At 42.8% G+C, this 27,158-nt stretch overlaps 1 protein-coding gene across 5 annotated transcripts in view; it reads right to left on the reverse strand.

Moving 5' to 3' along the window:
• Window positions 1–27,158, reverse strand: part of PATJ (PATJ crumbs cell polarity complex component) — a 140,033-nt gene that overhangs the window by 36,015 nt on the left and 76,860 nt on the right. For all 5 annotated transcript variants that reach the window (XM_030278562.4, XM_030278561.4, XM_030278560.4 and 2 more), the window contains exons 27-30: window positions 19,971–20,167; window positions 12,278–12,369; window positions 4,290–4,362; window positions 1,863–1,955 (exon numbers count right to left, since the gene is read on the reverse strand). In XM_030278562.4, coding sequence (XP_030134422.4) covers window positions 1,863–1,955; window positions 4,290–4,362; window positions 12,278–12,369; window positions 19,971–20,167 — 455 coding nt within the window. The remainder of the gene's footprint in view (window positions 1–1,862; window positions 1,956–4,289; window positions 4,363–12,277; window positions 12,370–19,970; window positions 20,168–27,158) is intronic.

Below are 27,158 nucleotides of genomic sequence, written 5' to 3' on the forward strand. Positions count from 1 at the left end.
GCACTGAGGCTTTGGTAGCAACATCATACTGTGAAAAACAAGGCTCTGTTTTCTTTTCCTTCACTAGAAGACTGCAAGACAAATCTCCCTTCCCAAAACCACCAATTTCTGTTGTGCAGCACTGCAGAGTCAAGTCTTAATGCCAGTTAAGAAAAAACTCCCTTGAGGCCAGAACCATCAGCACACTCCCAAAACTGAGATTCACTCAGAAATATTCCCCAGATAGAACTAAATCCTGATGGTAAGAACACTCTGAAATTATGAAACTGGCTTTTGCCATTATTTTTCATCCACTTATTCCCCTAAACCAAAGGCTGGCCCAACTGAAGGCATTATGGAATGAGCAACTGGGTCTCCAGGAATTCCAACACTTTTCTGAGAGCAGGCCTCTGCCTTATCTTACCTCTCTGCTATTGCTCTGTTTGGGACAACTCTTTTTCTTCTTTTCTTTTACCTTTTAACTTGTGCCCTTTGGTTCCACAGTTCCCTTCTTTCTTGCTGCCAATATATTCTGTTTCCTGTGGTTCCAGAGGCATCTTCCCTCCACACCTACCTTAGGTTGCTGGAATTTCATTTTCCAATTAAATTCACCCCTCCTCTAACACCACTCAAAGAACTGCACAGCACCATGGCCTACACAAAAAGTTCACTTTTGTGTAACATATATTATGTGTTTTTATCTGCTTCAGTCTTTGAGCAATTTCTCCTATTACCTTGCAATCCCTCTAAAATTTCTTGCCAAGTTGAGCAAGAACTGCAGTAACACCAGGTGAGTGACACCTGCAAATACATACAGGGAAACTCTGATTCCTTTATATTCCAGCCCATCAGAGGAATCTGCACTGGGCTACCAAACAGCAATAACTCAACCTTTTAGTAATCCATTAGGGACATAAATCAATCCATGGGTGATTAATTCTGATGCTTGAATAGCACATAACACTTCCTAACTCTTGGAATTTGCAGGCTCATTAATTAAACACTCACTAGCTACAGAGGATTATGTATACTCAATTTATATTTGCAAACCCCGAGACACTCCTTGCAAGAGACATGATGGAGCAGGAAGAAGACATCTAAGAGGAAAAATATCCAGAAATGCCAGGTTTCCTTAGCTGAGGACACACAGCAAGTCCTGCACTCCTTGAAACTGGAGCAGGCAGCAAAAAGACCCTCTCAGCAAATTCTGAGGTACCTCAAGCTTAGTCATGTTTACTGTTTTCCATTTTAAATTTTTAATACAGCGTCCAAAACGAAGAAATCACAGCTGCACCCTGAAGGACTTCCAGATTCCTGATAATGCATGATCCTGACCTATCAAACAACAAAAATCTCCATCTGTGTCAATGAGAAGTTCAGTATTTATTACAGTGCACACTGACAGAACCACATTAAACCACAAGTTATGGCCTCAATGCAGAAATCACTGAGAGCAACTCTATAGCTGTGTTATTCAGGAGGCAAGACTAGATTATGATAATAGACATCTTTGCCATAGAATTTATGAAGCCATGAATACAAATGAGAATATGATTTACAGACCAGGCTTTTTCTAAAGTTTGTCACACATGGATGGCAGGAGTGGAAACCCAATCCCCTGCCTCACCAAGAACCCAAGAGAAGGCCAAAATGCTACGTGGAAACTCTTATCTTGGTATTTTAACAAGTTTTACTTAGTGCTCAGTTCATGAAAACAGGCTGGGTACATAAAGTTGAATTTGATTCTGCTTTCACATGTACTGGATATTATTGACAAAAGTGCTGCAACACTCCAATAAAAAGGCAGAGAAAACCAATGAAGCTGAGTGAGCCTCCACATTCTGAACTCTAATCAACATTAAATATCGCCTTAAATCACTCACAGCTTTGTTGGATTCCTCATCAGTCAAACTTTTCATGACAACTTCCAAACTCGGGTCTTCCTCGCCACTTGCAGGTTCGGTGCCACCGTGGTCCTGGGAGAAAGGATTGACAACACTTTTAAACAGAGCTCTGGGCCCCCAAAACAGCTAAACAGAAATATTGGACAGTTTTACCCTTTTCTGTTGTATTTTTTAGACAAGGGGCAGCACAACAAGGTAAAAAGATCCACAATTAAAGCTGATATAATCCCAATGTCGGGAGGTGAATGAGGCATGTAACTCTGGGAAGGCAGACCTTGGTTCCCACTTGGCTGACAGAAAGCACCACAAGATATTCCCAAAATTGCATTCAGGGGCAGCTCTTAAGGCCAGACTAATCCCTGTCAACTGTGAAAGCTCTGGATTTGGTATGAAGAGCCTTTCTCCAGCCCTCTGTCCCATGCTCAGCACGTTAAAGGAGTGCCAGTTTCCTTCACACAGTCTGAGCAGCTTGGGAAAACCATGGAAAAGCACCAAAAGATATTCCCAAAATTCCTGGCTCCAGCCCTGCAGCAGCTCTGTGGCCTCCCCTGGAATCTTTAGGCCTAGAAACAAAACTATTTCTGATTTTTCATTAGACATTATACATATAAGTAAATGTAAACTCAAATGTCTCAACCACCACTTGGTAGGACAAAGCACCTCTGTTCACTGTTGCAAAAAAAAAAAAAAAAACAACAAACAAACCTCATTCTGTGGCTTTCTGGTTATTGAAACTTCTAAAACCCCATTTTACAGCAATTAATACTTAATACTTAATATACTCTGTTTCTGGTGGCTTGCCCTCAGTATCACACCACAACACAGTCTTATCCTGTCCTGCAAGACCCTGATTTAAGGTGTATTTGCTGTTTATCACTTTTCATACAAAGATAAAGAGATAAGCAGCAGATACAGAGATAAGATAAAGATCAAGAAATGAGCTAAAGAAAACTAACACAGCTAATCCATGGTAACTCTGGCACCCTGATATTCCACTCCACCAGTCAGGCTGTTTAATGTGATCTGACAAGTTACATGTAGGGTGCATGTAACACACAATGTTAAATATTTATGTGGTATTTCAAAGATATTTGAAGATATCATTTCAAGATATAAGGCTATTTTTTCTTTATTTAAAGAGAGGAAGAGCTGCCAAAGAAAGCAATGTAAACTTCTGTATAACATCACTATATTTGGTTATGTTGATTTTACATAATGAAAAGATACCAGCTAGAAGGAAAAACCTGTATTTACTTATAAAACAAACATAATATAAATAGTCAGAACTTGCCATTAATGCATGAAACTCAACCCACAAGCATCTACCTCTAAAGGCAAACAAAGACACACTTGGGTAGAGCCTAATTACAGCCAGTTGACCACAGGACAGACTCTGCTTAAACAAAGCTTTGTGCTTCGTCCTGAAGGCACAAATATTAAATAAAGCTGGGAACAAATGCAGGTATTAAAGATAAAATGAACTTTGTGAATTGTTGAGTGATTTATAAAGCACCAGCTACACGTGGGACGTGCTGCTGGTGTGGAGGAGAGAAGGAAAAGCCAAAGCACTGTCCAGAAATTACCGAGATCCAAACAAAACTTGAACAGTTCTTGCTCTGTGCAGCACCAGGCCTGCAAGAAGCAGCCAGCAGAGGTAAGAGAATCTGGAGAACAACAGCAAGAATGCAAACAGGAGATGCATCCAGCCTTACCTCGCGTGGCCTCGCGCTGAGGGATCCCAGCCACGCTCATGGAAATACCAGGAGTTCAATGCACATGGATTTATTGAGGCAAGATCAAACCCCAATTGAATTACAAAACATCTTTTGCTTTATTAGCTCGGATAGAAATAGAATTAAAAAAGCAACAGCGAGGGTAACCGTGTAGTTTATCTAGAAAATTTAGTTACACCGTTATTGAGATGTCAAAATGATAACGAGTGTGGTGACTGCAGGGATTCCTGGTGCACAGGGGAGCAATCAGTCTGCACTGGGGCTGAGGCAGCAACAAAAATCACCAAAAACACCTGCAACATTACCACACTGAGACTGTTTTTGCATTGGAAGATTACTCCAGGCAGAACTACCTCAGCACAACTACTGGGAGCAGCTGGAAGAGGAGCAGGACAAGGCTTTCATGTGGAGGAGGTGGCAAGGTTTTATTTGGAGCCTCTCTTCCTCCCTGTTCAATAGCTGCTGTTAATGCCATGCAGGTCTGCCAGGACAACCAGATCAATAAAAAAGAGACAGGGCAAAATAAGCCTATTAGGCCAAGTCTCTACCCAATACATTTTATGACCCTGGGTTTAATTAGACAAGGTGCTCAAACTTATCACGAGCTGCTAATTATGATTAATCTATCCAATTTAGCAGTCTCTAATTAAAACCAACAGCCCAGAAGCCTTACCTCAATGGCAGAGTGGGAGCCTGAAGGCAGTGGGAAGGGAGTGACAGCCATCTGGTTGACTGCATCTTCACTTCTGCACAACAAAACAAAACACCACGTTACCCACCAAAGCAGGGTGGGCAAACCTGTCCTTGGAGTTGGTTCTGCCCATTAAAGAAACACCCTCAGCAGCATGACAACTGTTCCATACCAGAGTTAGAGCTCAGGAAATCACTTCATTTTTGCTCTGGTTCCTTGGTCCCCAATAGATCCCATCCCTCCATGGGAGCAGAGGAGGCTCATCTGTGACACACTGACATCATGGCCTTTGGAAATCTAATTTTGTGTGGATTATCAGAGGATTCAGTTGGAATTTATGGTCCTACACATCCATAGATGGGCTCACACTTAGGCTCTTTTAATGGTCTCTACATCTGTAAACTGCTTGTTTATAGTTTCACATTCACATTAGTGAAACACAATACCTGTATTGATGTAACATTGCTTTTTCTTTTTTTTTTTTTTTTTCTTAATTTTTGCTGTGGTCTTTTCTAAAAGATTCAATGTAAAAACCTGGAAACGATTCTATAAAATGCAGGGAGGAGATGAACACTGATTCTCCCTACATATAAAGTGAATTATTTTCCCCAAATGCTTATGATGTATGGCATCTTTTTCTATCTCTTTAAAATGCCTCTGAAGCTGACATCTTTGGTTTTTTTATTTAACAGCATTCTGCCTTGCTGATGTTTTTCCTTGACTGCCATTTAAACTGATTTGTTTTCTGGAATTAGCTCTGTGATTTTTTGGCCTCTGTAAAACGAAACCAGGTAACAGATGACTTCAGTGATATCACTTAAGGCAAATCATCACAGAATCACAAAATTATTTGGGTGGGAAGGAACCTTAAAACCCATCCAGTGCCACCCCTGCCATGGAAGGGACACCTTCCACTGTCCCAGAGTGCTCCAGCCTGGCCTTGGACACTGCCACGGATCAAGGGGCAGCCACAGCTTCCCTGGGTGCCTGTGCCAGGGCTGCCCACCCTCCCAGGGAGGAATTTCTTCCCAAAATCCAATCTAAATCTACCCCAGCCATCTTAAAGCTATGCCCCCCTGTCCTATCCCTTCGTGCCTTTTCACAAAGTCCCTTCTCCAGCCTTTCTGCAGGAGGAATCTGTGATGCTGCTGCTTCCCAGGTACAGTTCTTAGATTAAAGGAAATGACTCCTCATGGCTCTTCCAGGTTTGAATTTCTGGTCCTCTCTACTACACTCCATATTACAGTGACACGAGCAGAATCTTTTCCTCTTTAATTTCTGGAATAAGCTATTAGACTATTATGTGTTTTAAACACATTTTATGGAAGTGCCTGAAAGAAAAAAGTCTCGTTTTCCCCCTGAAGGGTTGAAAGACACAGAGCTAGCATGTTCTGATCACTGAGAAATAACTCTGTGAACCAACAGCTCTCAGCACAGCAGCAAACGGGAGTCACAGGCATCTGAGATGATAAATCCTGCAGGCAAAGGTTGGTGAATTCATTTACTTATCTCCAAGCACACAGCCACACAATTCAAAGGAGCTGGCTGGGTGCTGCTCAGAGCTGTCCTGGCTCCCAGCCTCTCCTCCTGGCCCTGCAAGGGTGAGAATCCTGCTGCAGACACAGGGCCAGCACAGGCACGGAACCCAGCCCGTGAATTTCATCAGCATTTCACAATTTCCAAGTGCATTTTACCCCACAGGGCATATTGGGCAAGGATGTTTTCCCTGCTCTTATCTTCGTGAGACATCAATCTCGTTATGCTTGGTGCTTTTCTAACCTACAGGAATAAATCACCCAGTGATTTTGTGATTTTGCCTTGACTGCAGAGGTTTTCCTGACAATGGTTTATGTGAAGTACAATCAGCATGAAAACCAACCCCACTCTGCAGCTCACAATGCAGGCTGCGTGCTGTGAAATTAGGAGCAAATATAGAAATAAAGAGGAATATATATATCTATATATAAGCTTTTGTGAGAAATACCCTAAAAATTGCTAGACAGGAGCTTCATGACAAACTAGGGTGTAATTAATTATCCAAACTAGTTTTCACTTCATACACAAACACCTTTAAATTTTTTTCCACCAGTGGGGAAAAAAATATCTTTACGCAGCTTTAAGTGGATGGCCATTTTTATTCCAAGCAATAAAAAAACACTTATGGTAATTCCCCTGGGAAAAAAAAATGCAAAAATATAAAAAACCCCAAGGTTACACAGTGTCACAACTTGTAATCTCCCCCTGCTAGGACTCGTACATATTTAAATACTTTAATGCTGCTTCAAAGGAGAATGCTTCAAAGCAGAATCAAAGTGGGAATATATTTTAAAGTGACAGATCTAATAATAAATTGCTGTTTCTGCTCTCCACTTCCACAAGTGTCCTCAACTAAAATGTGAATTTATTTATGACTAAAAGGAGCAATCATTTTCTTTTGATGCAGGGGCAGACATCTTAGAAGTCTGAACACCATATTCAAATTACACTGACAGCATTCCACATATTTGCCAATAGTTGCTCCAGAACCACCTCCAAAAAAGCTGCTCCCAGTTGCTGGTGCTCAATCTTGCTTGGGGTTAAGGTGTCTAAACCTTCACACTCAAGATAAAGTCTTCATTCCTTACTACATTTTACTTATTTCTAGTCTAAACAGGACCCCTGGACATTCCCCACCCTGTCTTGTAGACCAAAAAAAAAAAAATAAAACTCCTGATGTTCTGCTCCATCTGCACCTTTGCAGCTTAAGCAAAGGCAAATACATTTATTACTGACTTAAATACCACAAAAACTTGGTACAAAGGAAGCGTAAAGAGAGGCACATGCACAGATAAATCCAAAGGGAGCACCCACTCCGTACTGCAGGAAGGAAGCTGCAGTTGGCTGCTGTAAGGCCAAAAAATCCCAAAGAGAAATCCCAAACCAGACCCATTGGAGAGGCAACCCCAGCAGCTCAGTGACTGAATTCAGAATTGACATGCTGAATTGCTCTCTGAGGGCTCCTGACAACTTCTGACTCACCACAGACCTCCAGACGTCCTCTGGATGTCTAAACCAAGGGTGAAAAACCTCCTGCCAAAATATCTGCAGCCATCAACACTGAGAGAGCATTTGGCAACAGCTTGGCAAGGGGCTGTGGATGCTTTTTGTGGGAATACATCAAGAATCAGAAGGAAAACCCAACAGCTTGTGTGATGTGACACAAAAATCTTACATAGAACAGAGCTGTGGAACAATAAATGTTTGTAAGGTGACACCAGGAGATAAAGTCTTGCAGATTATTGACAGCTTATACATGTATATATAAATAATAGTGTAAATAAACTTAATAATAGTGCAAATAAATGTAGAACAAGGGAATAAATGTCTCCTCTGTAAGGTGACACCAGGACATAAAATCTTGCAGATTATCAAAAGCTTATCCTGCTTATTAGGTTAAAAAAAAACCCCAAATCAGGATCTTGTATTTTCTCATCTTTGTCTTCCCTCTGGAAGCTCCTTTGGAAGAGAGGAGCTGCAGGAAAGCTGCTCACTGAGCAGACACACTGGGTTTCTCCTCCAAGGCAGGACCTTTGTGCATCTCCCTGAAAAATCTCTCCCCCAACAGCAAGAACAGTCTTGTTCTGCACTTCCTTCCCATCCATCCCCAATTACTTGGGAGCCACAGGCACACAGGTATTTTGAATGAACAACTAATGTTCAGATCAACTGCAGCTTAGGTCATCAAAGGTTTTGGAGGAGCCCAAATTACTGAACTTCCTGGACCATTCCTGAGCTTGTTCCCACACGTGTATGACAGAGAGGAGGAAACAGCTCTGGAGAAAACAGGAAAAGTTCAAACTTGCACACACACAGGGCCTGGCAAGGGCTTAGTTTTAAAGCTTTCCCACATGAAAGAACCTCAGCAATCAAAGCAAGCAAAACCAGGAGTTTATACCCTTAAAATATGGCCAGTTATGTAGGTTTGAACAAACCTACATAAAAAATAATTTTAAATATAATTAAAAAAATTATATTTAAATACAATAATTTCTAAATCTAATTATTTCTAATTATTATAGAAATAATTTCTACTAATTTTCTAGTTATAATAGAAATAATTTCTAATAATTTTCTAATTATTATAGGAATAATCTCTAATAATTTTCTAATGATTATAGAAATAATCTCCAATAATTTTCTAATTATTATAGGAATAATCTTTAATATTTTCTAATTATCATAGAAATAATCTCTAATAATTTTCTAATTATTATAGGAATAATCTCTAATAATTTCTAAAGCATGGCAGTGTTTGAGAATGGCACTAAACACGAGATGTCACTTCTAGAGGCTCTGAAAGAAGAGTCAAAGTCACAGCAGTGGGGAGTGTTGAACAACACAGATACTCCCCAGTCCTTGGAGCAGAAGCATCTCTTTCCTCTGCACATCACCATAAATAACAGGAGATTACACCTGGAGCTGGAAGGAGGGGTTGGGTGACAGATTTGTGGGCTTCACAATCCCACCAGCAGGAAGCAACAATATCAGAGCAGTGGCTGCAGTGTGGGAGGGCTCAGGACAGATGACAGATGGCATTTAAATCAGAAAAATCCCTCACTATTAAAGCATTTCTCATGGTTCATCACAGCACAAGGCAATTGGTTTTTTTTTTAAGGGATAAAGGTAGACCAAAGAGTGACTCACAGAACACAATGGGAGGATGGATTAAAATCAGTGGAATCCACTTTGATTCAAGCATTCAGCTATATTTGATCTGCTGATTATACCAACACTGAAGCACCAAACCAGATTAAAGGCAGTTAACTGAGCACGGAAAAAAACACTGAATTTGCTGAATCACAAAATTCTCACTGTAAAAGAGCATTCTGGTGTAAACTGGATTTCCTACTCCAGATGTAAAATGTGATTATATTGTTTCATTATGTGTTACAGGGATGGACTTACAACACATAACCAAAACCCACAACGGGCAGAAACACATCCTATTTTTGGAACTGGGGCACAGACACTCCTAAAAGAAGCAAGTCCCTCTCTCATATTAGTACTTGCCTGATTCCTGTTGGAGAATCACAGCAAGCATTTCAAAAGGCAACTAAGGCATTACATCACTTATTGCCCCTAAAAAAGGGAAAGTGACACTCTAACTGCAAATCTTTTAGATGCTCTTAGAAGCTCAAGTAATTAATGAGACCACTGGGAAATAGAGCTGTGTTAAGACTTATATTTTGGAATGTGGCCAAAATCAACTGTTTTAAATAATCATCGTCAACTTAATTGAGGAAAAGATGCTCATAAAGCAGAGTGAGAAGCCGTCAAACATAAGGGGGTGTCTGTGATTCTCACAACAGCTACTGAGCTGTGTCTCATCAGCAAAAATTCCAGGAAAGGGTGGGAATGCAATTGTAACAGTACCTGGGTGTAAAAAAGTGTGAACAGACTTTTATAGCACATGTGGTAAATCAGGATTTTAGCAAAAAGTCAAAAAGGCTGAGGATACCTTTTATCCTTTATCTTTGTCTAGAAAAAGAAATAAATCTGGGGCTGGAGCTGGATAATCTTTAAGGTCCCTTCCAACCCAAACCATTCTGTGATTCTCTGAAGTTATTTAATGATAGTTATTACAGCTCTCACAGAAAGGCTTTTCTTTGCCCAGGAATTTCTGGGCTTCTTTCACAACTGATTAAGGAGTTTATGGAAACATTCCCCTGCCCTGCACATGAACCAAAACACCAGGAATAGGAAAACCTGGATGCTGTTTCCTGCTTCCAAGTGGAAAGTGGCATGCTTATCACTCAGCATCCTGCATCTCAGGGAAAAAAAAGGCCTCAGGGTATCAGAGAGGGCACTTGGAATAGCCAAAAAATTCCACCAGTTTGGCTTTTAAGCCCTGAATCAGCTCAGTCAGGACCTTTTTAGGCTGTGGACTGATGTGTTTCTACAAATTTATTATCTACTCAGGTTTTTCAGTGGTGAAATGAGAATATTCATGTTTTTATGAACATGGAGACCAGATTAATTTCTCTCACGACTCCTGCAGTCTGTGTCCTTTTGCTATGGTGAGCTGTGGTGTAACATAGCCAAAACATATCCAGAGGCACAAAAAGGCCACAGCTCATGTTTTCACTCAGCAGCCTCCACTGGGTTTATGTCTGAGGTGGAGGAATGGGAAGCACCAAGACAGACTGGGCTCACAGTCTGCATAAGAAGAGCAAATAATTCTTGTTTGTCCTTAAAATCCACATTTAAGAGAGACAGTCTAATTTGTCTTTGCTAGAACTCAACCACACATCAAAAAACAAGGGATATTGGTATTCTCCCCACATTTGGGGCAGTGCTCCAGTTACTGAGGACATCCTCTCAGTGGGAGAATTCCCTTTTATTGCTGTTCCAGTGCCTGCCTGGGCTGAGCAAACAAAGCCATCAGTTGCCAGCGTAAGGCCAAGAGCAGTGACAAGACATTGTGCTCTTGGGAAGATGGAAGTTTACAACCTCAGCAGCAGCATTTAAAAGGAGAAATTATTATTATTTTTTTTTAATCTCTGAGATGGAAACAAGAATCACCCAATAGTATTTTCAATACCTCTTTCTAGTGTTTCTTGAATATTTGAGATGAATTTTCTCCTTGGAACTCACAATCTGAAAAGGAGAATTTTAGCTAAGAACTTACATGGCCAAAGGCCAAAGGACACACCAAGGATCCAAGGACACACCAAGGATCTGCAGTCCATGGAAGTGGCTCTGACAAGGCCCATGGAATTCCATTCCATTCTGCTTGGAGCAGCAGGGCAGGCTGCAAGGAGTCCCCACTCTTGGCTTGGGCTCCCACAAGTCGTGGTTTTGCCTCTGGAACTTCCAACCAGACACATTTTCCACAGGCAATTAAATAATGGTGAGTGAGCTGTGGGATGTGACGTTGAATTTTCAATGGCTGGGGAAAGTAACACAGGAGCTGCAGGCAAGAGCATTAATCTCCTCCAGGTCCTCGGTGCTGCCAAGGATAGCAACTCATTCCTCATGGTGCTAATGCTGCTCTTCCATCATTTCTGGGCACGCTGCACCAGGCAGAGCCGTGGCAGTGAATGTACACATTTATATGCATTCACCCACAGATTATTACATTGTTCACAGGGAGGCTGTGGATGAGCCAGGAATATAAAACAAAATCAAGTATGATGTATGTGTTGGTGGGAAGACCACCTTATAAAATGGCATGGGGGTAAGTGCCCCCAACAAAAGTCACAGCTGGAATTTATTCTTAAATACACATCTATGGAATTCCAGCCTGTTAAAGCATGTATGAGTCCTGGGAAAGAGGCAGCTTTTTCCCAGACCTTCTGCCCAGGGTCAGAAGAGCAACACTTCCTGAACTACTGAGGGAATGCACGCAGGTGTCTTTAATTCATGTACAAAGAGGAAAAATTTTCATGCTCGGAGCGAAAGAAAAATGCCCACATGTAATTTTTATGCAGATGAAAGGATGTTTTAGCATATTCCCACCCACACAATCCATCCCAGTGCTCCTTGGCAAAGGCAGGCTTCCCCTCTGTACAAACAAGCCCTTGCTCACTTTCAAAATCCTCTTTTGGTGCCCACACAAAGGTATCCTTCAGACTTCCAGCCTCTGCTCCTCGTGCTTCATCCCTGCTCCTCTCCCAGCAATCCCAAGCCTCTGCACCATCTCCTCTCCCTCCTGGCTGGATGGACAAGCTGCCCTCTCCAACCCTGTGCAGAACCATCCCAAAGCACTTTAGGAAGTTGTGGGAGAAGCAGCTCCCACATTCATTTCCATTAGATTTTTTTTCCATTATTATGGAGAACTCTTCAACTGTTCCAAGAAGAATAGTCAGGGAAAAGGCTTATTCAGCTTCAAAGAGAAGTGAGAAAGAGCAGGCAAAGAGCAGGTGAAATATGTAAATATGCCATGGAACAGGCTAAAGTGCAACAAATGTTGTGATGAGAATGGTTCTTACCGTATGAAAACCAGCTTGACCTTTGATGGGGCGGTTTTAATGATTGCAGAAGCATTCTGGTGGCTTCTTCCATACAATATCTGATTGTTTATCTGTTAAAAGAAAACGATTTTCATGTAAGTGGAGGAGTACACCTTGTTCTAATTTATACCACCGAGACTTCCAAGTTTACTGTGGGATAAGGAGATAAGACTCAAAGAAAATGTGGTCTCCAAATCTTGATCTACATAAAACAGGAACCAATGCAGAGCTAATTTACTGTTATTAGCAAACCACAAATGAGAGAAATATTTTTTTTCCCCTACAGATCCCTTGAATGGGTTTTAAGGATTATTCCCAGATTTTTGGAAAGCAACTTGATCTGAGGAGAATCATATAGCTGTGACAACAGCACAGATGTTTAGATGTTTAGACTCCTGCACTTTGCCTGCAGGCTCTGGCCAGTTAGGAAAACTGGCTGCTAAGATTGTGCTGACTCCTCAGCTCTGCTGAAGGAAGCAGGAGTGGGAGTCAGGGAGATGAAGGACAATTTAAGGACGTGATGCTGCATCACTTTTGCTGTGATGGATCCACACCTAAGCACAGCAGCAGACACTGAACTCTGCTCTGGACACAGGGAAATGCTGCAGCTGCCAGGGATAAAAACAGCCTGGCCATGATGTGACCCAGGTGGGCAGCAAGGCCATGGCACCTCAGCCCTGGGGTCAGCTTTGGAGTCCCCAGCCAAAAAAGGAAGGACATTGAGGGGCTGGAGCATGTCCAGGACAGGGAATGGAGCTGGGAAGGGTCTGGAGCAGCTGAGGGAGCCGGGAAGGGGCTGGAGAATCCCTGAGGGAGCCGGGAAGGGGCCGGGGGATCCCTGAGGGAGCCGGGAAGGGGCTGGAGGATCCCTGAGGGAGCCGGGAAGGGGCTGGAGAATCCCTGAGGGAGCTGGGAAGGGGCTGGAGAATCCCTGAGGGAGCCGGGAAGGGGCTGGAGGATCCCTGAGGGAGCTGAGGGGGCTCAGCCTGGAGCAAAGGAGGCTCAGGGCCCTTCTGGCTCTGCACAGCTCCTGCCAGGTTTGGGATCTGCTCCAGGAACAGGGACAGGAGAAGAGGGAACGGCCTGAAGTTACACCAGAGGAGACTTAGATTGATATTTGGGAAAATTTCTCACAGAAAGGGTTGTCCAGCCCTGGCACAGCTGCCCAGGAGTCCCCATCCCTGAAGGGATTTAAAAGCCCTGTGGATGTGGCACTTGGGGACACGGGGCAGTGGCAGCCTTGGCAGTGCTGAGGGAATAGCTGGACTCTCTGTCCTAGAGGATTTTTCCAACCTAAATAATCCTATGCTTGAATACTGCAGTTTTTTCCTCCCACTCTAAATTTACAATATAATATTTACATTCACATTCGATATACCAGTGCTGCTTAAAACAATAACGACAACAGAGCCCAGGAACAATTCACTGGTGATTACAGAAGGAATTTTTGTTACTGCAGATGTTTGTATTGGATTCTGGGTTTGTGATCTTGGAAGGATATTTTTTTTTTCGTTCAAGCAAGAAGTAACAGGCCAAGTCTTCCAGCCTGGTGTGATATGGGCTAGTCAGACACATTAGGAATATTCATAAATCTTATTTTCAGCTGGTCAAAGCATGATGCAAGTTCATTGGTTAAATAAGGACAATGAAAGGACAAGATGAAACCCCTTAACAATTGGTTACTGACTGGGATTGAAGTGCAAAACTTTTACCTACCAAGTCTTTTATTGTACAAAGAGGGACCCAAGCAAGGTCTAAAGGAAATAATATCACCATTCCCAAAGAGTTAATATGGTTCTGTCTGCAGCTGCCATGGTGGAAAAGGCAGGGTGAGAAGCAACATCCTGGGTCACACTTCATTAATCAAACATCAATTTAAAAATCCAGCAGCAAAAATGAATGAATGCTCAGCTGCATTCTGCCTTCAAGCTCAACTTGAAATTTTCAGTGAGTTTGTTGACTTAATTTCTCTAAGTTTGAGAATAAATAGTTCACTGGGAATACTGAATGCTTTACAAATTGTTTGGATTTAGTTAAATTGCTATCAATTTTCCTAAACAGCAGGCTTCTTAGATTAAAATTTATAGTCTTTACTCTGGCTAAATTAATCCTATTCACTACATGTATCAAATAGTCCAAAATTTAATTAGCTGTGAGCTGGGTCTCTAAGTTATAATTATTTAATTACTCCAAAATGAAAGCATAATCAAAGCAATATATCTCCACAAGGTTTTGGACTGTCCTACAGAATTATTACACCCAGTATTAATTTTTCTTTTATTTTTTTTAAAGTACACTTTCTTTTGCAAAATGAATTAATGCTCCATTAGCTGCAGATACCACAGTGATGAGCAAAACACCAAAGCCTACTTATATAAAAATAAACAGAGAACATCTAGGATTTCAGAAGAAACACCACTTTAAATCTTTCAAATTAAATAAAGTAACATGTCAGATTAACCAAATAGTACTCTGGGAGTCAATGTCTATAAATCTGTGCTTTACTTTTTGCATTAGAGATTAGAAAAGAAAAACAAAGCCTGGACTAAGCAAAAGAAAGAAACTGATCTAAATCAACCTCAACTCTTCTTGAAATGTCTCTTTCCATAACTCCTTGGGAAGTCAGCAGAGCTCGGAGAAAGATAAAAACTTGCTGCAGGTATGAGGTCAGGTCAGCACACAAGTTCAGCCTTTGGAATAATCACACATTGCTTTATGGCAGATTTAATCACAGATCCCAAATGTACTGTTGCCTTCACCAACAGAAGTTCTGGTTTACAGTTTCATGCACTGAAGTAGCAGAAAGTACAAACTCACTGAAATCCGAGCTCTTGGGTTCAGAGGAAAAAATCTCCAGGATTGTTTGTTTCTCAAACTTTAATTTGCAGAAGAGAAACATTAGATATGGATATAAAAAAAACCAACCCACACTGTTTTTACTACGTGGCAGTAATGGAAATCCATAAAATTAGTATCATCTGATTTTTATGAAAATCAAGTTAAATGATACCCCAAAGCTAGTAAAAATACTGGCTTAGCTTTCTGTAATAATTATTTCTTTGTACAATGCACTGGGTTCCTTCTTACCACAGGAATTGTAGCATTTCAAGATACAACCAGACTCTCTGAAACAATGGGGAAAGTTTCAAAGCCTTTTTTTTTTTATCAGTCAAATTTTATATACTGAAACCCCATAAAGTACACCAAACCCCCAAGTGACTAAAGCATGAGGAAAAAATTGGAGAGAAAAACTAATTAGAATGTGAATTTCCCTCACCAAAATTCTAGCTGGGCACATGTTGAAACATGTGCATCATCTAAAGTGATCAACAGAGCATAAAATCTGTAAGGACAGAAAATATCCTGCTCTGAGCTGGCAGCTGATCCCTGTGGCTCCCCACCTGGGGAGTGTGAAGAAAGGACATTGGGAAGCCACAGATCCCTCCTGCCCAGCAACCTCCCCCTGCTGCCAGCTTGGAAATCACCACCTAAACCCAACAAAGCACACCAAAAAAGGATTTGCTTCCTTCTGAAAGGACCAGAAGGACACTGGAGCACTGTGCCCAGAGAAGCTCCATCCCTGGAAGCGTCCCAGGCCAGGCTGGACAGGGCTTGGAGCACCCTGGGATAGTGGAAGGTGTCCATGCCCAGGGAAGGAGATGAAATTTAGGGTCCCTCCCGACCCAAACCATTCTGTGATTCTGTTCTGCGATCCCACAAATAAATTGAGAATTAAATGCCAATCCCCCACACCTTAGAACAGAAATGGCATTGTGAGTTTGGCTGGGGAGCTCATTTACCTGCACAAAATACTGCTGTATCTATTATAGTATTACAGCATAACTTCTGTATGTCTAAGCACCTTAAAATAAAATAGCAATAAAAATGCATTTAGCACAAAAGCTCTCTGGCTTTGAGCTGTGACAAAAATGGCACAAAGAAATAAGATGTAATAATTGTCTCTCAGGCAACAGTCCAGAATGGACAACAGGCAAACTTCTACAGTGATTTTTGACTCTTCAGAGTCAAAACAAAGGAGCTTTTACTCTTTCAAAAAGAGTACTCTTTTTTTATTCTGTGAGGTGCTGTGGCCACACAGAATAAAACACAGAAAGGGTTGGGTGGGAAAAGACCTTAAAGCTCAGCAGGGAAAACTCCACATCCAAACAAGCAGTTTCTTTCCAAATTCTGCCCCATCTTCAGCAAGAGAAGGGGAGCTGGCAGAACATGCCAACATCAGTAATTCAGCATTAGAGGGCTCTGAACAGCCTGGTTTATGAATAGAACTCAGCTGACTCTCTCCTAGGGAGATGGTAATAATAATAATAATAATGATAATGCTAATAATGGTAATAGCAGGGTGGATTATTCAGTGTGAACAGAAGCTCCTGGCAGGACAGGCCCATGCAGAGCTGGGAGCAGCAGGACTTGAGGCACAGGTACAGCTCCAGGTGAACCTGCTGAGGGCCATGCTGGGCACAATCAGCCCCAGCACTGAGCCCAGCCTAACAAGACACAAAGCAGGGCAGACACCTGCACTAAACCAGCACGAGAGCCAGGCAGGAGCACCACAGATGGTTCCTTTGCTTGGAAAAAGAACAGAAAAGCACAACTTGCGTCCTGTACAAAAATATTTTGCTGTGCAGGGACCAAATTCTGACCCAAGTGGTTTTCCCACATATATAAAAGTAGGATGAAAGGAACTTCTTTCCCCAAAAAGCTGTTTTCTCCAGCCACATAGCCATCCAAAATATATCACTGAAGAGGTATTAAAAAACAATGATCACATGAAGGTTTTTGTGCATTTCCCTCCATGTCAGGTTGTGAAAACAAGCCAGGATCATGCCCCCAAAAGGCTACTGTTGTTTGCAGAAGCTAAAAGTGAGCTGGTATTTCACTAGTTCAGTAACAAAAGATTTTATGAATAAGGAGCTGAGGCGGCCTGGCAGCATCCCACATCCTTCAATTGAATCCAATCAAACTCCAGTTCAAAAGAAAAACGAACAGGTAACATCTATCTGTCTAAATGGCCATCCCATTAGCCTGAACTCCAGCAAAAGCCACAGGGAATAATCTGCACACCCTGCAGTGGCATCCTCTGCTTTAATGGAGCATGACTGCCCAAATGGGGCATCCCAGGACAGCTCAGAAATGCCAGAGGCTTCCCAAGATGTGAATCCCTTCTCTTGCTGAGGCATTTCAGTATTGAAATCTGAGGTGTAATTAAATATGCAGATGCAAATGTACCTTAAACATGCAGTTAGGTGAGAACCAGATGTGAATTCTGTCATGTCACTGCACATGGCTAATGCACAACCCAGCCCTTTGTAATGCAGGATGTCTAATTTATCCTTTCCTGTAAGGAGTTGTACTCCTGCTCACTTAAATTGGATTGCAAGGATTAACAAGGTAGTTACTAAAGCCTCCTTGAATTTTTATTTGAATCTGGGCATTTTTGAGATGGAGACTCTCACTTCCCTTCTACTGAAGGGAAAAAAAAGCCTATTTTATTTCCAACTTAACAGGGAGAGGAATGATGGCAACACCATCACTTTGGGAAATGCTCCTTATAATGTGGCTCATCCATGCAAAACCCAGCCTTGAGGTACATGTGATTAATCCCAGATGGTGCCTCTTTCAAGTACTTAACTTTAGATGCTCTGCTCTACCAGAACTACCTGTGATATGCAGAGGAGAACAGAGCCATGAGTTCTTTCAACACACCCAAAATGTAACAATTTTCCTTTTTTTTTACCATTAGAATTCAGTGTCAGGGACAGAAAAAAACATCTCTCTGAAGGAGAAAGCAATTTTCCTACCCTACTCCATTATGGTCCAGACCTTCATACCTTTTCTCACACTTAAAATGAAATCAACTTCAGATGATGGTGTTTCTATAGCCAAAAAAAAAAGTTATTTCTTGTACTATGTGTATTGAAATCCCCTAATTACAGAACTGTTAGACAATGAAAAATGCCTGGACAATTCTGAATATTCCCAGGGTACGCCCCAGGCAGCCAGACTGCTCTTTTTTGAGTCAAGAAATGTGAAAAAATAGGTTGTTTTCTGATTGCACAGAGAGTTGCTGAAGGTTCAAAGCATCCCCACCCATGGAGAGCAGCAGGTCAGCAAATCCCTGCTCCTCAGTGAGAGTCTCTCTCCAAAAGGAAGATCCCCAGGGATAGATGATTTTTTTTAAACCACTGAAGCAATCACCACGTGGGGAATCACTGCAGGTACCACAGCAAAATGTCATTTTGCAACAGCCCAAGAAGCAGATGAAGTGAAGGAAAAGCTGTGTTTTCAGGCTGAAGGTGAAGCAAGGAGACTGGAGAAAAAGTGAAGACAAAATGCTCCACTTGCTAACGAGCTCTCTTGCCTCGTGGGTGAACTCGTGCCAGACACAACTACAGAAAATAAGTATTTTAAGTTGCAACAGATCAAAACAGATTATAGCATGAAATTTATTTTCAGGATGGGGAATATCCCTGTCATCTGTAAAAACACATATGGCAACATTGAGGGGGTTTTGGCTTTTTTTTTAATGAAAAGTGTGAATTTCCCTGTAAAGCACACATGCACTCCAAGGATTGATTTACTGTCCCCTTCCTGCCTTTCAACAGCCCCTCCCCACGCAGAGCTTGTGAACATGCTGAGAGCACAGACTTTGCTGACAAGACATTGCTTTTCACAGGCCAGTGAGTTTTGTTTCACTGCAAACACATTTACCTGCCAAAGGCCAAGTTCTCAGTTGGCATAAATCAGCACAGCTCCTCGCTCAGCCACCTCATTCCACTTCCAGGCTTTATTTAAAGGTTCAAGATGCCTCTCCCTCCCTGCACACGCTAAAAGGAACAATACCTCGAGGAACCCAGTCCCAAAGTGCATCTAGGAAAGAGTTTTACCTCAAGGAACTCATCCTCAAAGTGCATCCAGGGAAGAGTTTTATCTTGAGGAACTCATCCTCAAAGTGTATCCAGGGAAGAGCTCTACATCCAAGAGCTCATCCCCAAAGGAAGAGGGAAGAGTTTTACCTCCAGGAGCTCATCCCTAAAGTGCATCCAGGGAAGAGTTTTATCTCAAAGATTTCATCCTCAAGTATATCAAGAGAAGAGTTTTACCTCCAGGAACTCATCCCCAAAGTGCTTCCAGGGAAGAATTTTACCTCCAAGATTTGATCCCCAAAGAGTATCAAGGGAAGAGTTTTACCTCAAAGGTTTCATCCCCAAAGGAAGAGGGAAGAATTCTACCACGAGGATTTCCTCCCCAAAATTCATCCAGGGAAGAATTTTACCTCAAGGAACTGATCCCCAAAGTGCATCCAGGGAAGAGTTTTAGCTCGAGAAATTAACCCCCAAAATGCACCCATGGAAGAGTTTTACCTCCAGGAGCTCATCCCCAAAGGAAGAGGGAAGAATTTTACCATGAGGATTTCATCCCCAAAATGCATCCATGGAAGAGTTTTACCTCCAGAAGCTCATCCCCAAAGGAAGATGGAAGAGTTTTATCTCCAGGAGCTCATCCCCAAAGGAAAAGGGAATAGTTTTACCTCCAGGAGCTCATCACCAAAGGAAAAGGGAAGAATTTTATCTCCAGGAGCTCATCCCCAAAGGAAGAGGGAAGAGTTTTACCTCCAGGAGCTCATCCCCAAAGGAAAAGGGAAGAGTTTTACCTCCAGGAGCTCATCCCCGATGTGCATCCGCCCGTCCCGTCCCGCGGGGCCGTCAGGATTGATCCCAACCACGAAGATGCTCATCCTGGAGCGGTCCTTGTTGCCAGCCAGGCTGAGCCCCAGCCCATTCTTGTCTTTCTCCAGCTCAATAATGTGCAATTCTCCCGGGAGATCTCCATATCTCTGCCTGATTTTTTCTGGGGAGGTCAAAACATAAAGGGAGTTAGAACATAAAGTGAGTTACATGCAGATGTTCAACAACACGCACAAATACGCCAGAAATTTATGGCTTCTCAACAAATAAGTGTTTTTAACAGAGGTCTTTTCAGCACTGAGTCCAAAATATCATTTGCTCTGTGTGTATCAGTCACACAGCAAAACACAGCATCAGCTGCAAATACTGTTCACATGAAACTCACACTGTTTTAAATTATTTGTACAACAGCCTGGTTCCAAACCAAAACTTTTCAGGAAGGAGGGTAAACAAGGAAATTCCAGAGGCACCTTTACCTTACAAAACCTATCAAATTCAGGAAACTGTCGTAAAGTTTGAGCTGGTTAATTAACCACTGCGGGAAAGTGAAGCCCTTAATGGCTCAAACATTACTGCAAGCTCACATCTCAAGGTAAAGCCTTCTGCTTCCTCCTGGTGACTCAGGAATCTTCTCAGCACGCTCTGCTTAACTCCACGGGCTGATTAGGCAGAGCAGATGTCAGTGACAATGGAGATGAGTGATTGCATTTTTAAATGCAGCCTCACCTGATATTAAGGTAGTTATTTGTCTTTCATCTGCATTTCAAGCATTCCTGTGACAGAGCTCGATATATTTACAAAGTTATTCGGGGCACACAGCGTGGCTGGGGATGCTGACAGGTTAATCTGAGTGTCTTTTCACCACTGGCATACAAACATCTATCACCATTGCTGGGGAGGGCAGTTCTTTCCTGTCTGCTTTCCCTTTGCAGATTTTAAAGCCAGTTTAAAGCACCACCTGCACCCTTCAGCTGGGCCACACATTTGAAAGAGCAAGTCAAAGCATACCCCTGTGGCTGGGTGTCACCTTTAGCACATAGCCCAAGGTGAAAGAAACTGCTGCATTATGCATGAAAGGGAGAAATAAGGGATATTATATGTTCAACCATATCCCTGAGTCAGCAGCAGGAACTAGATCAATATTAGCTACTACCACTCTCCTGGGGAAGCATATTTTAATAGTATGATTTAACTGCTGTAGTGAATGTTCCCATGACAACGAGAAAGAGGGAAAAGAGCCGGGAAAGGTGAGAGGGAGGCAACCAAAAGTGAATAAAAACTGCTGAGAAGAAAGAAGATGAGGTAGAGATGTTCCTTCCACACCCCCTGTGCTGTCAGGGTGATTCAGCTGAACGTGGGATGTTCCCAGGGGCTCTTCTTTCCAAGGGTCCTTTCTGAGTAATTGTTCCAGCTGCAGCAGCCCCTTGTGCCTTGGCAGAACCCACTGGGACATGGAGAGCAGCTCCCCATCTCCAGCCCCAGCTGCACCCACGAGAATTACCCACACTGAGAACAACCAGATCCCCCCTTGCTGCATTTACACACTGACATTTTCCTGCCAGGCTCAAAATCCCCAGTGCCTGAGCCTAAAATCCCCAGGGTGTACAGTCAGGGTGAGATGTTATCCCTGGAAAAATGCTAAAGCCCTACGGAGCTCTGCACAAAATCAGAGTATCACCAACAAAAAAAATTAGAAAGCTCATTTGTTACTATCAATTATGCCCCCAAAAATTAATGTAACTGTGTTAAATAAATGGTAATCCGTGTAGCTGCATGGTTCTTTAATGTGTGTCTTAACTAATGGGGTCAATGTGTAATTAGAGGTGTGGTTTGCTACATGGATTTGGAAACTGTTTTGTCTTCTTAGTAACAGAACAGCAAGACAGGAAGGGTCTCAAAAATGGACTTTCTGAAAGCAAAGGTGACACAGCCACACCTGGTTTGCTCACAGCACTGAGGTTTGATTTCTTTGCCCACGAGGCCAAGTCCAGACCTGAAGAGCTCTAAGGCACTTGCTGCCCACCACAATTAGACAAATAACTCATCACAGCACAGCAAGGAGCTGCAGCACACCCCAGAACTGCACCAGCAGAAAAGGGTTTTTCTTATTGATTGCATTTTTATATCTAAAACTAAGAACTGGAGCAGGAGGGCTGCTGTCCATCACCTTCTGCCACAGCTCCCTGCACTGCTTGTTGTACACATCTCACTGCTGTTTGCCAGGAGCAAGGAACATGTCCAAAGCATAATTTTAACAACTCACAGCCGGGTGCACAGACAGGAGCTGAAGGAGCAGGGAACACGAACACACACACACACACACACACAAACGTTTAAATGAAGTGCAGATGAAGCTGCACATCTTCAGAGATTGCCTCAAAACTCATTCCTGGCTTGTCAGTAAAATTTCCCAGGACGAGCAGCCCTGTGACACTGCAAACACACATGGCTCCAGCCTCTGCCTGCAGACAAACTGCCTCTGTGGCTAAATCTGTAATTCCACGGTGTTTCCTCCCCAAAATGAGTTTTCTCACATGGGAGAAATGTTGGCAGTTCAGAAGCACATGTGTATTCCTTTCTGAGCTGGGCTGGAACTAAAAGTGAGCTTTAGTCCTTTAAAAATCAGTAGTTTGGGCAATTGCTTGGGATGGGACAAAGCCCCACTAAAATTCCTGGTCTGCCTGTGTTGGGCCAGGTCTGGTAACTTGGTGAGTTGAACCCCAGCTCTGTGCTCCAGCTGTGCCAAAATGCTTCTCTGTGGGAACAAAAGTTTGGGTAAAGAAAAAGTTCATCTGGCCAAAAAGCAGAAACCAGTTTCAGGGTTGGCCGTTTTATTTGGTAAGGGGCTGGGTTGTTCTATTTTGGTTTTTTTTTTTTTTTTTTAAGTGTCTTCCTCATTGCATTACTTGTTGGAAGAAATCCTTACTTACAACAGAAGGAAGCCTCTGTGTGGACTAAACCCTTGATTCTGAATGATCACATTCATTTCCAAAGCGACTATTCCATGGTTTGAGATGGCTGAGGTGACTAAAACAGAGGGAGGGAGGCAGGAGGATGCTCCCTGCCAGCCCCATTTCCATTCTGGCAGGAGGCACCACTGTCCTGGAGAAGGGATAACTAGAGACACCCCTGCTTTTAAAACCAACCCAGTCCTAGCACAGGCTGCCTCCTCCCTGGCCAGCAGAAGCTTCTGGCTCTCCCCAGTCCCTTGGAAGGGCTGTCCTGGCCAGGCAATAAATGACAGCAAATTCATCCTCACCCATCCAATCTGCATACAAAGACTTCCTACAGCACTGTCATGGTAGTCTCAACTTGCCTGTTAATAAGGATCTCACAAGATCATTTTAAACAAGTATTTACTGCTTAAACAAACCTGCATCTAAGGCATCTCCTTTTGAATGCCTTTTTCAGCTGCTTTTTCTCCCCTCCAGCTGGTATCAGTTTTCAGCTGGCTGCCTAGGGTTGGGGGAGCCAGTTAGCATCTGCTTTTGCAAAGAATTCCATTATCTGCCTTCATTACCAGATACTTTACACGAGGCAATTGTAATTCTGTTGTTGCTGCATCACACATGGGACTCGGTGTCTCTTGTTTTGGCACTACTCAGGGCTGTTTCCACATTCGGAGACAATATGCCCATCACAACTTCTGCAAACACGTCTCACCAAGGATATTTCACCAGCTAATACTGCAGCCAGCTTCTCTTAAAAAATACCATACAGATGTAGCACGAGCCAAAAGCACGAGTAAACGCTTTAGTGATCACTCCTGCAATGATATTTCCCAGTTATATTAGCAGGCAATTACATTTCAAAGGGAAACCCTGGAAATGGAAGACAACTGCTCCCAAACAATCTACTATTATGCTGCTGCATATGTTTCCCTGCCTCAGCCACTATTCCTATTATATTAAACAGAGAGATAAAAGAAATAAATGGGGACAATATGGTCAGGATATTGGAGTTTGCATGATCTAGTACTGCAACAAACACACAATTTATCTGCAACACCAGACACCACTTCTCAGCAAGGCAAAAGGCTCTTTAAATGACAGATATATAAAAGCACTTGCAAAGGGCTGAAGAGCCTGTTTCCCAGACCTGCTGAAATCTCCAGGTAAATGAGCTAAAAGGGAAGAGGTGTTGCTTTGGAAAAAAAGGCTCTGGATGACTCAGCAGGGTGATTTGGTTTAGTACCAAATGCTCGTTATTAAAAATGTCAAGGCAAAATATAAAGAAAAGGGGAAAAAGACCACAAAGAGAGACAACAGCTGATATTTGAATACAGAAGGTGATGCTGAGGATTTTCCATCCCTCTTGTGTCATCTCAGATCTCTATTAGCAGCATATGCTGGCTTTTGGAGATCCCATTTATCAGCCTGTGCTGGTTCTAATGCATTTATCTCCCATTTTTACCTCAGAGCACAAAGCCTGGCTCCAGCCCTGGAACAGCTCAGGCAGTGCTGCAGCACCACTGCTCCTCACTGGGCAGTGACAGACATCAGCATGCAGGCAGCATCCCCTGCACAGAGACAACCCTGCATATCAAGCAACCAATTCCCTTCTTGATTTCACTACAAACATTAAAAAAAATTAATGTAGGAAGTCCCTTGAAAGCTAACCCTAGAGCTGTGAGGGCAGCACGTCTAATTTACTGATTACAATTTACAAGAACCTAAATAAGCATATTGAAGGAACCATAATTGAACAAATGGGGTTTAGAATTCTCCCACTACTAATAATATAAAAAGCTTATTGTTTTAACCTTCCCACTAGCTCTCCATTCAGCTCCAAGGAGGCAGACAGTTCTTCAAACCTTATCTCAAAAGTGATGCACTCATCTGTTTTCATAAGCCTTAAAGAAAAAAAATAGAGTATTTCTGTAACGCTGTTCTAAATTCCATTAAGTTGTTGCAATTCTTCTCTCAGTGATCAGCAGGCACAAGAAAAATAGGGCAGTTGTATTCAAAAATCTAAATGGAAGGGCCAGAGATGCTGTTCTCAGCAGTCCCCCTCCCTCAGGTGATGAGAGAGGTACATCCTTGTAAGTGCTGTTATCTCCAAAGCTGGGGGCAGAGAGAGCTCCCCACCTGACCCAGAGACTCAGCATCCCCTCCAATCTCCCTCTGACATCCCTCTGGCAGCACTTTGCTCCATCTACACCATTCAGAAATCATTTCCCAAACCTAAAGTGATGATCTGCAGAGAAAAACAAAACTCAGCATTCCTGTTTTCCCTTCAGCAGACTTCCATTAATTCTCCCAGTTAAGAAAAAGTGCTCCATGGCCCCTTCTTCTCCAAAATACTGTCAGCCAGAATACTCCAATATTACTTTAAAACCCACGAGGGAGAGAGCATGCACCAGGTGCCACAAACAGCCCAGGTGTGGGCTACACACCCTGACAGATACAGCTCACCTCAAGTGCAAAACAAGCAGGCATTAAACTCTCCTGAGACAATATTCTTACTCTTAAGCTGAAGATTCCCTCTTTTCCTCTTGTTTTGTGTGAAGGATTCAGGCTCTTATTTGGGATCTCCAGGTTTCTTCTCACTGCTCCCACCAGCTCAGGCTCCAGTTGTGTTTTGCTCCTCATTCCCAGCTCACAAAAGGAAACTTCCCTTCTCTCCTTAAATCCCACCTGTCCCTCATATCACTTTTCACACAGAAAGTGGAAACTTCTGCTGTGGGAAGTTTAACCCACCCAGAAGAAGGGGATAATGAGAGCATCCACAATCTCATTCAAGTGCCATTTCAGCCTTTAGAAACTGTTAACCATTCGTTACTTCTTCCTATAATCAAGGGAACCATCACATCCCCAAAGACAACAGCAGGGAGAAAAGTGACTGAAAACCAGGGAAACTGGTCCATAACACTGAGCACCTCCAAAGCTTGCACCATTTCACATCAGCATTTTGCACAAATGGAGTTTTTACCAACAATTTTTTAACTTGCTCAGGCCCAAAGCTTCATTCTAAGGCTGCACTTCTATTACACAACATTTAAGTCCTCTGAGGAAGAGATATTATATGTTTTCCTTTTTTTTAATTAGATGAGAAAACCATGATGAGTCTATTCATGCCCATGTTTATCTTTTAAAAGGAGTTTTAGTGGAAGTGTGGTAAATAGAGCATCTCATGCTAATAACTGGTGGTTATAAGGGAATCTGCCTTCCCCTGCACACAATCCTTCCACTCATTTGCCTTTCCAATGTTGCATCAACCCCCAAGAAAGCACTTGGGTTTCCTCAGAAGTGACCTCCTCTGGGTGCTGTGGCAATCAGTGACTCACTGGAGCTGAGCTGGGAGTGCCCCTGCTCCAGCTGATGCTCCTGAGTTCCTGCAGGCTCTGGAGGAAAAAAAAAAAGGTAATTCTGGGACTCTGGGTGTTTCCTCCAGAGAGGAGACACACTCCTAAAGCACCACACTGCCACTGCTTGATTAAATACAATCAAACAGCAACTAAGCCTTTGGATAAAATCCACTGTGAGGATATAAATGGCGATGTGTAAAAATAGATCACGTCGTTGTTATGCCTGGGCCACGAAATGCCAGACTGAAGGCATTTTTGGAGTAATTAAATCCTTAAAATGTGAGGTAGGCTCCAATGACAGCTACTGTAAACCCTGTTTTCAAGAGAAAAATCCCACAGAAGCACTCTAATGTAAATACCCCAATGTATTTTGTGGCACTGTGCAGCTGAAGTCACTCAAAGGCAGCACCCTGCACTCTCCAGAGCTCCCCAGCTCAGGAGCATCCTGGAGATAAGGCTCAGTTATCTCTGCTCCCCCAGGAAAACAGCCCTGCTGCTGCCTCCCACAGCTCTCAGGGAAGGCTGGGTGTGAGAGCAGGGCAGGAACAGCAGGAAAGGCTGCAAAGTCCCAGGGAAATTCCAGCTGAGCACCAGGATCCTTAAGGATGCACCAGCACCACACTCCAGCTGCTGTGACAGGTGATGCTTTAAGGACCCCTTTCACACCCCACTTTTTGGAGAGTATCTCCCAGCTGGGACAGAAATGCCTTTTCTAACCTCCTCTCACAGAACCACAGGACCTCAGGACATGGGAGGGACCCACAAGGCTCATCCAGCTCCTGGTAGGATCAGCTTTTCTTCCCTGCTCCTGCTCACTTTGCTCTTGTAGGATCTATGATCCGCTCCC

This window comes from Taeniopygia guttata, chromosome 8 (genome assembly GCF_048771995.1).
Source record: "Taeniopygia guttata chromosome 8, bTaeGut7.mat, whole genome shotgun sequence".
In the NCBI taxonomy this organism is placed as follows: Eukaryota; Metazoa; Chordata; class Aves; order Passeriformes; family Estrildidae; genus Taeniopygia; species Taeniopygia guttata.